This window comes from Ambystoma mexicanum, chromosome 10, assembly GCF_040938575.1.
Source record: "Ambystoma mexicanum isolate Mex_15411 chromosome 10, UKY_AmexF1_1, whole genome shotgun sequence".
NCBI lineage: Eukaryota > Metazoa > Chordata > Amphibia > Caudata > Ambystomatidae > Ambystoma > Ambystoma mexicanum.
In genome coordinates, this window is record NC_090932.1 from 1,224,770,373 (window position 1) to 1,224,785,880 (window position 15,508).

The following is a 15,508-nucleotide window of genomic DNA, read 5'->3' on the forward strand; positions in this document are numbered from 1 at the left end:
CCACCTCTCTCTCCTCATGTGGTGTTCCCCATGGCTCTAACCTCTCACCCTGGCTCTTCAATGTCTATTTGGCCCCTTTGGCCCAAGTGATCTCTACTTCTCCTCCAACTTTCAATGTTATGCAGAGGACACTCTTTCAGGCTCCCCTCAGCCTCCTCTCCTCTCTCGCTCATTCCTGACTGTCTATCTGCTATTCGGGATTGGTGTGCCTCAAACAATCTCTGCCTTAATGCCAGTAAGACTGAGATCCTTCTCTTTGGGACTCCTGCTTTCCTTCTTTCACTATGGCTGCCCTCCTCTGGCCCTCTTCCTTTGCCTTGCTGTGAGGCAAAAAAACCTTGGTGTCACCACTCTCTCCTTCTCTCATCACATCATGGACCTTGCCAAGAAGGCCCACCCCCAGCTGCACCTCCTCAGACATATTCTCCATTTCCCCCAGAAGCTCACTATCTCAAGAGCCCTGGTTCTCTATAGGCTGAACTACTGCAACAGCTCTTTCTCAATCTGCTTTCCTCTACTCTCTGCCCTCTGCAACTACTCCTGAACAGGACTGCGAGATTTGTCCTTGGCCTTAAGCCCAGGGACTGTATCTCTCCAGCCATGCAATCCCTCCACTGGCTCCCGGTGGTGGCAAGCATCAAATTCAACACCCTCTGCCTCGTCCACAAGGCTTTCTGGGGCCACGGCTGCACTACATCCAACTCTCTTTTCCAAAGCACCTTCCTTCTCGAGCCCTTTGCTTAGCCACCTCCAACTCTCTGAGGGTGAGACGCTTCTCCAGGCAGAGAGTGGGGGGTAGATCTATCTCCTCTGCAGGTGCCCCCCTCTGGAATGGCCTCCCTTCTCCTCTCAGACTTGTGCCGGACCACCTGAAATTCCGGAAGCAGCTCAAGACCTTCCTTTTCATCTCTGCTTTCTCTTTCTCTCTCTCTCCCCTGCTGATCCTCCCATCCACTGCACTGACTGGTTGCCTGGCTAACCCCAGAGTCTAACTGGGTGCCAGGCTCCTCCATGGCCAGTCTCCCCTATACTGCCTCTGGGCCTACTGTGCATGTTATGCTGTAAGTGGAACCCTACAGTCCCCTGCCTCATTGCACTTAACCAGAGCCACGCTTCCCTGGCTGCTCATCCTCAGAGCAATGCTGCCCTGATGGCACTTCTCCCTTCCCTCTCCTTAGTACTTCCCCCCTTCTCCTGCCCCCTGCACTCTGCATTGTTTACACTTGCACGATCTGAATGAAACAAGGCCTAGTAGGATTGTTTTTTTTCCTCCCTCTGTCTTCCCCCCTTGTCTTGCCGCACCTAGAAACACTTGGGTACAGATGCGTTATGAATGACTTATCATATCATTAACTCCTCCCCCTTCTGATAACTCTATTGTTCACTTAAAAATGTTGGTCTCTTCACACTTTAATTCTCATCTCCCTTCTTCAATGACCAAGCGGAAATTAAAGCAGGACTCTTTTGCCCCTTACCTTGTTGATGCGCGTACCGCTCTCTCCCTCTCCAATTGATGCCTCTTCCATTGACTGCCCTTTTCTCACTTTCGCTATGCCCTTTTGCATCTCTTTCACCAACACCATCCTGCATGCACATTTACACCTTTCTGTCCCTGTTTTCACCTCTGGATCATCTCTGAGATGAAGGCACTCGAAGCAAATATGATGCACGTGTAAATCACAAACCCTCACACTACCCCTAACATATAGAACATTCTCTTGCTACACTCACCACTTTACTGGACTCTGCAAAATCCTTCTACTTCACAAACCTAATATCTGCACTCGCTCATCTACCTTCCAAGCACTGCTCCCCAATCCCAAGCCAATATCCATTTTCCCCATCATCTCTGCTAATACCTTTGCTCACTACATTTCCTCTGAAATCTCTAAAATGTGTGACACACTCAGTCTTCCGGTCACTCCCTCCCCACCTTCTTCTGTCCACCTCCTTTTGCCCCTACCCTGCTATTGCCAACTATTTCTCCCCTACCTCTCCCAACAAATGTGTACACATCTTTCACAGCGCCAACCCATCTTGCACTCCTAGCGACCTTTGTTTTATGTTTTGTCCCGATTTGTTCAGTGCCTCCAAAACTGGCTCACCACTTGTTCGCATCTTTGGGCTATAAACAAATCCCGATCTTGCTCTGCTGACTCAAAACAGAAAACTGGAAATGAATTATATGAATAGAAAGATCCCAGCCATTTTTGAAGTGCCATCTTGGCGGAGAAAGACATGCAATTCCGAAGATGCCGCCTGAATGAAAGATGTACCGCTTTCCATAAAACCCTTAGAAACAAGTTGTGCCCATTCCCCTGACTCAGCAGGGTATTTTCATAAGTGTTATGAGATAAGTAAGTGCATGATTTGATTTGATTTGACTGATAGAGAGGCCTAAACCAAAACAGAATACCCTGCACCTGGGCAAAGATGAATAAGGGAAACTGGGTGTAATATCAAAGAGAACGGGGGAATTATTTATAAAGATGGGTCTTAAACATGTTCCAGAATAATAACAAGAAGGTAATTTCTTTAAGCGGCAAGGGAAGGGAATTCCTATGAAGTAGACATGCCTATCACCTTTGCCGCTGCAACCTCTCGGGAGGATAGCTCAGGGGCAACACACTCACCTTGGAAGCAAGAAGACGCAGAGCAACACAAGTTCGATCCCCGGGTCCGCGCTTAGAAACCTCTGGGTATTAAGTGCCTTATTAATAACCTATAATAACATAACTAGCTTCAGGCACAACTAGCAGACATTCAGTAGCCGATTGGACATTACGAGCAGGATGATGACGTTGGATTCTCTCCAACTGAAATCCGGGTGCTGATACATTTTAAAGCAGGCATATAATCTTAACCTCGATTTTCTGTCTAATGGGCAGCCAGTAATGAGAATTATGTTAGTGTGAAATAGAATAAGATTTTGGCATGCAAAATTAAATCTGACTGCCGTGTTTTGAGCAACTTTAATCAGGTTAATTGAGTTTGAGGAATGCCTGCTATAAAAGCATTGTCATAATCTAAGTTGGCCTTCATCAGGGCACCAACACGTATGGGATGGTCGTGTGTGGCAATGAATGGAAGGACTTGCAGCAGTAGGACAGCTGCGTCACACCTGGTACTAATGTCTCATGGAGCTGCCCTCATTTTAGGAGTGTCTAGTATGGTTTTCAGGTGAATTATGGGTCATAAGTGAAGTAACCATTTTAAAAAAAATGACTACAAAAAGGATCGATTTATAAAGACCGCTCTGTGACCGCATGGAGCGGTCTTTCTAAAACAAACGGTCACACCCTTGTCGCACATGAGTGCGCGCAGGGGCTGTCAGGCATTCCAGAACCCGGAAGTGCTGTCAAGGGAGAGGAGGTAAGTTTCTGTGTGTGTTGTGTGTGTGTATGTTTGTGTGTGTTAGGTGTTTGTGATGGATTGGGGATAGGGGGAGTCTTGGGTGGGGAGGGGTGTGCTGGGGCTGAGGGAGAGGGGTTTGGTGGGTGACATACCCCGATTTTGGGTTAGTCCTGCCAGTGGGGGAGGTGGGCAGTTGGGATTGATGGGGGGCGTGGAAAAGTGGTTTTTCGCTTTTTTATAGGTCACCTAAAATCGACCAAAATAAAATCGGTCTTTTAGTCAGGCGACCTAGAAATATCACACAGAACCAGATTATTCTGATATGGCTGGAGAGAGCTGGCAATGGACTCACTCATTGCATAGCTGCAGTTCTGTCATAGTGGAAGCCCTGCCTTATAGAGGATGCTGTTAACAAGGGAAATGATGGAAAACCTTTGGCAGTGCACTGAAGAGTGCATTCCCCGGTCAAAAAGATAATCTGAGGTCTAGTGACCATTAATATGCAAGCAATACTCTCGGATTGATATGAAATAATATTGGGGGACAGATATAACGTTGTTTGCGATAGCCAAGCAAAGAAAGGCTTGGATATGTGTGTTCGTGTTTGCGTGAAACGCTGCTATCAGACCACACGTGGCATCCAATGAGGAGGCCAGGACTGCATATTCAACATTCCTCACCATGAACTGTAGAAAAACATGTTGTTCTCGTTATTGAACTAAGGCTATTCTGAAGTTCCATTGGACTCTAAGATGCGCTGTTAATTCTTTCCAGTTTTACAATGGGGCTTCGGCTTCTACTGCACAACCTAAAAGTGGTGTGTCAATTATGGAATCATTCTAAAACTATCAGACTTTTTGCTAAGAGATTATTAAAGTGAAACTTGTTTTATTAAATTACTTCAACTCTCCGACAAGAAGGTATAGCGTGATATCTGTGTGCTAAGTCTCACACTGCCACAACGTATTACTGTGACTATATTTGCAATCACAATTATAGTGGTTTGTTCATAATGATACATTTGAGCGATTACAAATGTGCTTAACTTTACAAAAAATTATAAAAATGCAGAATATTCCATTACTAAAATCGTTGTGCCTATCTTGTTGTTTCTTCCCGTACCAATAACATGAGATTTGCTAAACATTTGATTATAATCACAAAAATCCAGTATCTTAAAAATGTATGCTAGAAAATACAATCACTCACATATAAAAACAGTAATACAGCGTTAGTAACCAGTTCCACGGGCTATACTGGGGGTAAAAGCCTGACAGCCTGAGTTAAAGGCCCGAGCTAAGTGAGGGCGCTTAATGAGAGCACCGGGACATTACCCCCTGTATAGCCCATGAAACGCGTTACAAATGCTAATAGCACCCCGGGTTACCAAAGCGCTAAGCATGGGTGTTAAAAAAAAGGATTTTAATTCAATGAATGAAAATACTGTGCCAAGATGGCCGCCATGGTTGTGGAAGGCGGGGTTCTGTAGGGAACCCCTCTTCTATTTCCATGGAGGCCAGAAAAGTGAGATGCTGGGAAGCTACTGCGGCGGGGGGCAGCGCTGCTGCCACAAGAAGCAGCCATCAGGTTCCATGGAAAGCAGGTTGAGATGGGAGTATCAGCTTGTGAACCAAGGAACCTGATTGGCTGCGCCCCTCGGCCCCGTTGCTAATGAAAAACTAGGCCAGCTAAAAAAATAGACCTGGCAAGCATTCTCCCAAAAAATATATATATTCCACTAAGTAGTTGCAATAGTAGTAGTAGAAGTAGTATATAATGGCACACATCGCAGTAACCATAGTTCTACAATTTTCAATCTTGCTTTGGCTTCCCTTACTTCACAGTGTTTCTTCCGCCCTGTGTATCACTGTAGTCAATATTCTGCCACTGGTGATCACCAACACTACTAGTGAGAGTTCTTAACCACAGGACACAACCTCATGAATCATGTTAATACTGCATCACGAGCATTGTTCATCCTTCTGTTTGACATTGCATTACAGCACATTCCTAAATACACACGCTTGAAACATTGTATCCTCTTGCCATATCTATAGAGATATGTGCTGGATTTTGTGGGTGGAAAATTACTTCTTATAAAAAAAATATATCCATTTATATAATCTGACCACAATGGATGCGGTTTTAACAGACACACTTAAAAAAAACCACAGTAAATGTTTTAAGATGCAAGTCGGACTTTTCATTTCTTTTTGTCTCATTTATACATATCTTGGGGGGAATTTCTTTGAGACGTTAAGACCGTACAGTGTATGATAATACCATCACTCTGAGACCTGACTTGTCAATTGCAAGACATTAAAGCAGCAACCATACAGCATGACATATATAATAATGCAGTTTCACCATAGGCGAACAGAACTATCTAAAATATACATAGACACTGAAAACTCCCTCAAGGCGATCACTCAGACTGTTAACATACTTTATGAATATCACAATTAACCCTTTATTTGATATACTGTTGTGATATATTAATAACATGCATTGGGATGGCAGTGAGTCCAGAAAGTTGCCCCGTAGTGGCTTGAAAATCATCTACTTATACATGTAGAGAACATGATTTACCAGGTGAGATGATAATCAGCAAATACAAGACCATATTTGAAAATACCCTTTAAAGTTATGTGTTTCTAGTCGAGCAAACATCAGTTTCACTGCTAGTGCTATGCCTTTACATCTGTTTCTCACAAATCAAATCTGTCATTCCCACGACTTTGGGAGCAGGGGCATCATTTGGGGGCTGCTAGGGGTCGCAGCTGTGACCCCTACTGTCTCCTTTGATACCTCTGGCCCAAAAAAACTTGTATTTCTTTTTTTTTTTTACCTGGCTGCAAACAGTAGCCAGTGGGTATTTGTCAAGGTCCATTGGGCAGGGGAACATGGTACCATCAATTTTGGTGGTCACACAACTAACAGATCTAAATAATATGGGCCTGTACACGCTGATATTAACGCTACATATGGTGATAAAATGTATATCATAGTACAATGATATCTTAACCATATTTAGCTTAGTGAGCAGCAATGCTATGTGGTGCCACTCCCTGATTTGTCAAGGGGTGAAAGGTAGTGTGCCATCACTTTCTGTCATGTCACTTGGGTTTGGGGTCAAATTACATCACTTCTTGTGATATCATCATAGGTCAAGAGCTGTGTGTTGTCACGTCCTCAACCCCAGGCATTTTGGTGAAATGACGTCCCTGTTTGGGACATTCCCTTCCGTGTTTTTATTTCGATTGCATTTATGCACTTAAGAAGAGAAATGCAACAAGAATGGCAGATTAAACTCTGACGTTGAATAGCAATTGGCACTTTGATTATGACTATCCCATCTCACTTTCTCGTAAAAATGTATCTCAAGCTTTTCCCAGCTGCAATCTGCTAGAGATGGTCATAAAATGACAGCGTTGGAACTGAGGTTTCATTTTCACTCCTAATATAGGTATTTCATTTGCAGTGTCTAGCCATGAGAATTGAAATCTGTTGATGGGTCCCACTCATTTTACGAAAAGCTGTATCCCTTCTTTCCTGCACCTGTTTAGCACTCTGTGAAGGCAATTTCACCTGCAAAGAGAATGAAGTTTGTGTGAGACCCAATGAATGCCGCTGTCGCCATGGATACTTTGGAGCCAATTGTGAAACAAGTAAGTCAGTGTAAAAAGTAATTCTTTCGACCTGCTTGTCTTGGATTATGTTCCCACCTCTTTCGGTTTCAGAATTCCTCTGAAACCTGCATTTCAGGATATCCATGTGGGTCATTTAAGGGGGAACCAGCGTGTGTGTCCTCCCCCCAACTTTCATGGCACACCATTGTGTCCCCTTCATTTGGCATGGGCCCCTTTCCTATAGATGTCATATCCCCCAACATTTTCAACAAAGTTACTCCTCTGAGGATATCCTTTCAAATGTCTTTGACTTGGGGATCTTTTTTATAAAGTTTGACTCTCACACTTCCCTTCACCTCCTTTGAAGATGCTCTTCACATTTTCAATATATGTATAGCAGTCCTCGCAGTTGCATGACATGTTTGACAACAAGGTAATGAGTCAGATTGCACATCACCCCTCCCCAGTGCCAGTCAGAGACAATTGTATGGTCGAGTAAGTGACATGAATAACATGAATGACAAGCTGTGCTTAAAATCTTGAGTCATCGTATGGCCTGAGCAGGAGTGTTGGCCCCTACAATGTGGAACTCCCTTCTTTCTGGTACACCTGGGCGACACTGTTGACCATCTTCAGTTTTGAAAGAATTTGAAAAACACATCTCTTCTGAGCTCTCGACTTTCTGAGTAGCCCTCCCTCCCCTATCATTGATTGTCTGTGAATTAGTCAGCGCTCTACACGTTCACAAAGAATACAATGGAATAGGTAGAGTAGGGCTGGTGAATTTTGAACTGTGATAGCCAACATTGTGGGGTGCAACAGTGTCACACCTGCAAGAGAGATAGTACCCTCCTGTCCCTATCACTGTCACCCTTTCTGCACTCTTTCTATTTGTTAAATGTCTTCTATTTTACACTTTTACTACTTTACTTACTTTTCACAACCACTTTGTAGGACTAGTTCTCCTGTCTGCTGGTTTCAAGTTGGTGTCCACAATCAACTCTGACTTTGCTCCATAATAGTGTCATGTAAGGTTGACAACAGTTTAGCAATGTGTGTTACGTGTCCAGGGCAGAAAGCGAAGATTATAACTTCTGTTACCCATGCGGATTCACACTTGCTTTGCACTACTAGTTAATTAGTGTCCATGTTGTGTATTGTTTAGCTTCCGTGAACTGAACTGATGATGAGACAAAACTGTAGCTCTATAGAGCCACCTGTGAATCAAACATATCTAGCCTGGGGACACTTACAGAGTTTTTCTACCGATATAATTCATCTCACTACAACCTTCATGCCAATATTTCTGCCGCCCTTTACCCGTGAGCCACTACTAGAAAACAGTGCCATCCATAGTGCCCCCAAAGGATAGAAGAAATGGCAACTTCCAAAAACCTAAAGCAAATGAAAAATATTTTCTTGCATCTGTCAACAACTTCTAAAGTAGTGTGATTCAAGCCAGAGAACGGCGAACTCACCAGCATGCAAACATGCAAATAAAGAGAATATGTGTGCATGGAGTGGACACATTATATTTCACTCAATAACTGTGCACTGGCTCTTCAGATGTTCTTGCTGTTTCAACATCACACTGTTGCGGGTTTAGTACCTTCCTGGCAAAGCCAGCTGAGGACATATTTCCTTATCGCTCCATCAGCACAAGGACAAGGAGATGGGGGAGTTGTGTGGCAGAAAGTGTATATTCTGTTTGCTCCTTAGTGGACATCTATGGAGATGCATCACCTGTCGACTACATACACATATGACCAGATTCTTGACTGTGGCATGATTCTACTCTCGTGTGCATACATTTGGATAGTTATTACTCAGCTGCCCAACTAAGTATGCACCACAAAGTCAAAGGTATGTGTGCCTTAACAAAGTAATCTGATGCTACTCGTCTCAGGCTGAGATACACAACTAGTTAAAGTGGTTACGAAATGAGCAAAAGAAAAACAACACATCTTTTGAATATGTACCTTCTAATCAAATATTTTGATTTTCTTAACCCTAATAAGGGTACGATTTTAAGACAATACTTCATTGTAATTTAATCAATTTAAATATTCCTAATTGTATATTGTTTTCCTTCAATTTCGTATTCTGCTCTTGACACCTTTTCAATCAATTTAAAAGTAAACTTTAAGATGAAACCGTTTCAACCTTTTCTGGATATGGCCATGAATGAATGAATGTTAGAAGCAAAGACTCTTGTGTCCAGTCATGTTTTTTTGTGCCAGGCACGACATAATAATCCACAGTGGCACGCTTCCTTCTTCCTTTTTCTGGCATTATATGGGAATTGACAAATAACCACTCTTCCTTCATCAGACTTTACAAAATGATTTGCTGGGAGGAAGGATACGGGACTTGAGAGCCCTTGAGTCTGTTCCAAGAAAGCACTTTCAAGGTTCCATTGATGGATGTGTTGCCAGGCTCCATTGCGTTATTCTGTTTTAGATAAAGCGTAGATATCATCAGACTGCATCATTCAGGGTTGTGTGACTGAGCGCGTGCATCACAGCAGCACAACACTTTGTCTCATTCTGAGTGTCCTTTCATGCCCAGGAAAGGACACTCGAAATCGCGTGCTCCACTGAGTCTGTTTCTGTCTGAAACACACTCTTTCCCTCCCCCTTTGCGTGAAGTGCATTCACTGCAAGAATTTGATCAGTTTACAATGAAGTGCTGAGCTTTCGGCAACACTGCTCTTTCAGGGCATCTCATATACGTTTTGTAACATTATGTCATGTATTAAACCATGAGAAAGTGAGAATATATACCACTGTATAAACACCTGTTTTTATATAACTTCAATTAATACAACTATCCGCTAAATCAATGGATGTATATCATATATGTTGAATCATGAAAAAGTATAATAGCACTGAGAAAAGACGCTCGAAAGATGCAGAGAGATTAGGAACCCCATAGCCAAAATGAACCTCCTCTTTGCTTGTTCGTGATGAGATGCTAGCGAAAGTCTCAGATCTGTCCCCATAAAATATGTCACACTTCTTAGAAAAAACACAATGGGCCTCATTACGACCCAGGCGGTAAGTTACCGCCTGGGTCGTACCTTTACCACCATGGCGTAAACTACGTTTACGCCATGGTGGTTGGCGGACTTACCGCCCCATTCCGAGGTGAGTGGGGCGGTAAGTCCCCATTAACCCATTTACCCTTCCCCATTCCCATTTTTGCCCCATAGGGCATAATGGGAGTGGGGAAGGCGTTAATTACGCCACCGTAAATTACGGTGGCGTAATTAACAACAAGGTCCCTTAGCACCATGGATTTTAACACCTGGTGTTAAAACCTCCATGGCGCTAAGGGACCTCGGAATCAGGCGGTAAGGGTCGGCGCTGTTTACGCCGCCGTAAACCCCTTACCGCCTGGGTCCTAATGAGGCCCAATGTTTTTTTTAACATTTATTTTTAAATCACATTTATTTTTAAACTTTGACAAAAATATATGACACATTAAACACTATGCAATCCTCTTTTAAACAGTCACTCATAGTTCAGGCAAATTCTGTTTACACCGAGCAATAATAAAATTCCAATAGCACAAAACTGCAAAAAACACCATCAATTGCACCCAACGACCTTTCTTTGTAAGAGCTTTAAATCTCTAACAATTCTTCCAAATCTACAAATCCTCAGTCCCTGTGAAGTGCAGTTTCTTGCATCCATTACCTCATCCTAATAGATTATACATAAACTGTAAGCATATCCTCATTTTTGGTGACTGGGGAACAGGGCAATGCTTCAAAAATTATTTTATACTGCTTGTTTGACTTGGTTCTTTTTGTCTTGTAATCCAAGTGATAATTTCTCAACATGTCTTTTACCTCTAACCTTCTATCCCCGTTGACCTTTTTCCCCTGATGTACCATCTTTTCCAAAATAGGATATCGTTCATATATCTTTCCTACTAAACCATAAAGAATAGACGTGATTAGACATAACTCTTCTTGTAATGCCATCGTTGCATTCTCTTCTGTTGTTCTTTAAATGTTGAATACAAGGCCCAACACAGCTCTGCCCGGTATTTTGAGCCATGATGGCATCCCAAGTTCAAGATTCAGCAGCTCCACTGGTTTTTGCTTCCACTTTTCTCAAGCATGTTGTGTTGTTATATGTCCAATCGTCACTGCCAAACATAATTTTAGAGATTGAGTTCCCTTTTATTAATTTCAAAATCGGTGCTAAACAGTAGCCCTGTTTTTCTTTTATCAGATAACACCATGACATTCACTAGTCGTGTACATTTTAATTGTATTTCTCTTTTTTGAGAGTGCAAGCTTATCTTCTTGTCAAAGATGTTTCCAAATATTTAAATTCAATGTTTACATAATATTTAAATGTGCTTTTATTCCATTCAAAAATAAACTGCAGAATTTGTGTTTTCATAATATTACTTTCTAAAGCATTTTTAAATATGTCCTGTTCAAAAGACTCTGCAAACCAATTCTGGTTGAATCAAATAAGATTAATTCACAATGATACACTAAGGCATGTGTCTCTTTCTGCGTTGAATGTTGCCAGTGCACCTTTCTGAATGCACCTGCCATGCTTAGCCCACCCATTATTGTGCCCTATGCCCTATGGGACTAGCACATTACTACATACTCACTCATTATAGCCTTACCGTGCAACTGTTAATAGCCTATGCTGAAACCGACTGCAGCTCACAAATTGCCTAAGCGAGACTATGCCCACTGCTAAACTGTGATTGTGCCTCCTGCCCTTCTGCCTTGCCTACTATTCTGCCTAATGTTGACTATGCCCATTGCTAAACTGTGATTGTGCCTCCTGCCCATCTGCCTTGCCTACTATTTTTGCCTAATGTTGACTATGCCCATGGCCAAATTGTGCTAGTGCCTCCTGCCCATTTACGCTAGCCTAGTGCGGCCAATCTCTCTGATTGTGCCTACTGCCAAACTGTGCCTGCGTTTGTGCCCTCCTATCATAGTATTCCTAAAAATGTACTTTCCTAGGAGGACACTGAAACGCCTTATTCTTGCATTACCCACCACTTTGATAGCAAATATTTTGGTAAACTACTTTTACCATAGCCTCCCCAATATTACACTAGCATTACCCTCATCTTGTACAAGTAAAGAAAAATTCACCAATCCAACCATGCAAGAACTATTGATAACTTACCCATGTACTACTCTTGATAGAAATAGAAGACTCCGTGCAAGACTCTCTAAATTGTATGAACCTCTAGCTAGAACGTTAGTACCTTGTAATAACAGATCCACCACACCTGCACATGACACCCACACTTACAAATCCAAAGACAACCCTCTACGAACCACACATAATTTGTCATCCATAGGCCCACCCTGCCATACCCTCAAAGGAGCATTAATAAATGCGAGATCTTTGGTCGCCCATGCCATTGAGATAGCAGAGATCATAAAGCTAGAACAACTTGACTTATTAGCAGTTACTGAATCTTGGCTGCATGCGGCTGCAGGTCCAGCGCTTTCACTAGCTATACCGAAAGGATATACTTTCCTAAGATCAGATAGAGTTGATACACGAGGAGGAGGTATCGCACTCATTGTAAAAGACGATTTACCCATTAGACTCACACCCCATCTGGACGCTAAATCTTGTGAGAACCTATCGTCCAAACTCAATATAAATAGTGCCCAAACTCTCACAATTCATCTGATATACAGACCACCAAACCATATTGGAACATTCGAAGATGACTTATCTAACATCATTTCCAATAATCTAAAAAACTCTTCTCAAGTTATACTACTAGGAGACCTAAACATAGGTTATAACGACCCCAAAGATGCACATGCATCCAATGTGGCAAATATCCTCTCAGAACAAGGTTTTACCCAAAAAGTACTTGACCCCTCACACCCAAAAGGAAGAACCTTGGACTGGATAGCAGATCACAACTGTAACGTCACTATTTCCTCCATCTCTCCAGTGATATGGTCGGATCACCACCTTATAACTTTCACCCTCAACACTGGTAAACCTATCACCCTGCCTGTTTCACTAGCTCCTCCCATCCCCACTCGCAATAAAAAAAACATCACTTGCGACAAACTACTCCCTCTCATTATACCTACTCTCAATGCTAACCCAGAAAATGTAGGACCAGATGCATTGGTTAAAGAATATAACCACATTATGACCACATCCCTAGACTCAATAGCGCCACTTAAACTTAGACAAAGTAAACCCAAGGCCCACCTCAACTCTTGGTATACACCTTACCTAAAAACCCTACGTACCAAAAAAAAGATCATGCCAGACATTGTGGAAATCACATCCATCTGAATAAAATAAGATTAATTTGAGTGCCATCTCTCCCCTATACAAAAAAGAAATACTCTTAGCCAAACGCGAACCTTACAATACAAGAATAGCCCAAGCTAACTCTAGCACAAAGGAGCTTTTCGTTATCCTTAAAGAACTAGAAGCACCCATCCCTGTAACTGACAATTGTATCAAGGATACACTCTTGTGTTCAAATATTCAACATGCACTGGCCAACAAAGTTGCAACCCTACAAATAAAAATTAACAATAAAAAAGCCTCACTAACTACTAACACATCCAGGAGCACCACGCCAACTACCCCCACTACTACCGACACTTTGCCTCTGTTCAAATTCGCTAAAGTCACCATTCTCGAAACAGAGAAGATGATACTCTCACTCAAACCTTCCAATTGTCATGGTGACCAATGCCCTGCCCAACTTATAAAGGACGCAGCCAGAGATCTGTCACCCTTCATCGCTAAACTGATCAACGCTTCATTTACCACCAACTCCATCCCTACCAATCTTAAGGAATCCTGGGTGCTCCCCCTACTAAAAAAACAGACTATAGACTCCCTAGTCCCCAGTAACTGCCAACCTATCAACACGGTACCCTTCCTTCTGAAAATCATAGATAAAATGGCATATTTACAAATCCAAAAACACTTGGAATCCAATCACCTACTAGGGTCAAGATAATCAGGCTTCCGGCCTCAGCACGGGACAGAAACTGTGCTAATTGACTTGAAGGCCCAGATAGATGACCTCAGGGATAAAGGTGACCTTGCCCTCCTCCTATTACTGGACCTATCGGCCACCTTTGATCTGGTCGACCACCAGGTCTTGTGCAGCCACTTGGATTCAGGAGCACACTTTTCCACAGATGCCATCACATGGATACAATCCTTTCTGAGTGATCGTACCATGAGAGTTTTCTCTCCCATGGCATCGGCTGACCCTATCCCCATTATGGTGGTGTTCCCCAGGGTTCATGTGTCTCGCCTACCTTATACAACATTTTCACCAAGCCCCTCTTCGATGATCTGGATCATCTGGGTATCACCTACACTAACTATGCAGATGATACGCAGATCCTCCTACCGATTACTGGTGATTATGAAGAGGATTTGGCTTTGGTGAATAAGGTCTACCTCATCATCCAGGCATGGATGGCCTCCCATGGACTATGCCTGAATGATGACAAGACAGAGATCATCATCCTGGGTACACCATCTTCTCTCAAAACACTAAGCCCTAAATATTCAGCTCTCAATATCGACAATAACATCATTACAGTCGCCAAGGAAGTAAAAACCCTGGGGTTCTACTTGGACTCTACCCTCTCCTTCAACAAACAGGTAAATACACTGGCCTAGACCACAGCTTAAACCTGCAAATTGATTAGAGCTTCCTCTCCAATAACAGTTGTATTACCCTTGCTAGAGCTCTTATACTATCAAGACTCGACTATTGCAATGCCATGTACATTGGGGCGAGTAGACAAACTACAAAAAAAATCCAACTTCAGCAAAATAATGCTCTTAGAGCTGCACTCAGAATTACAAGGAGAGCACATATATCTGACACTAGAAGAGCTAACAACTGGCTGTCCACAAATGACAAAATAAATCTTAAAGTCGCCTCCCTTACACATAAATGTGTAACTAAAGTAGCCCCCCGCTACCTTGTGAACAGAATCGTCACTAAACCTGAGAAGACTAACAAGACTCTCCAATACAAATTGTCTCCTGACCCCCAGATTCAAACTAGCCAGAGTGGGAGGAAGCAGCTTCCAGGTCAAGGCTACCCAGCTGTGGAATTCACTTCCTGCCACCCTCAGACTAGAACCATCATACACAAAATTTCGATACAACCTTATAAAGTTGCTCAGAGACTCTGATGGTTAAGTGAGCCTCTGGCACCTTTCTAAATCTTCTTAGCCTTCACCTGCAATAGCCCTTCTCTTACTCTGGACATCCCTTGGTAATCTTACTGCGAAGTTTATTATTGTATATATGCTCCTCTGTGTAATTATTTTGTAAAATAGTTCATTGTAAATATGTTTACTGACATTATATAACTACACTGTAACTGTAAATGTTTTCCTATGTACAACTAAGCTGTGAACAACCTTATGCAATGTGCCCGAATACCCTCAGGCTTGGTGCGCAATACAAATAATAAACTACAAACTACAACTAAGCATTCATTGGATCTGCTCA

General features: G+C 42.6%; 1 protein-coding gene across 1 annotated transcript in view; it reads left to right on the plus strand.

Moving 5' to 3' along the window:
• Positions 1 to 15,508, plus strand: part of SCARF2 (scavenger receptor class F member 2) — a 594,459-nt gene that overhangs the window by 302,741 nt on the left and 276,210 nt on the right. The window contains exon 3 of the mRNA XM_069619200.1: positions 6,921 to 7,022. Within this exon, the coding sequence (XP_069475301.1) occupies positions 6,921 to 7,022 (102 nt within the window). The remainder of the gene's footprint in view (positions 1 to 6,920; positions 7,023 to 15,508) is intronic.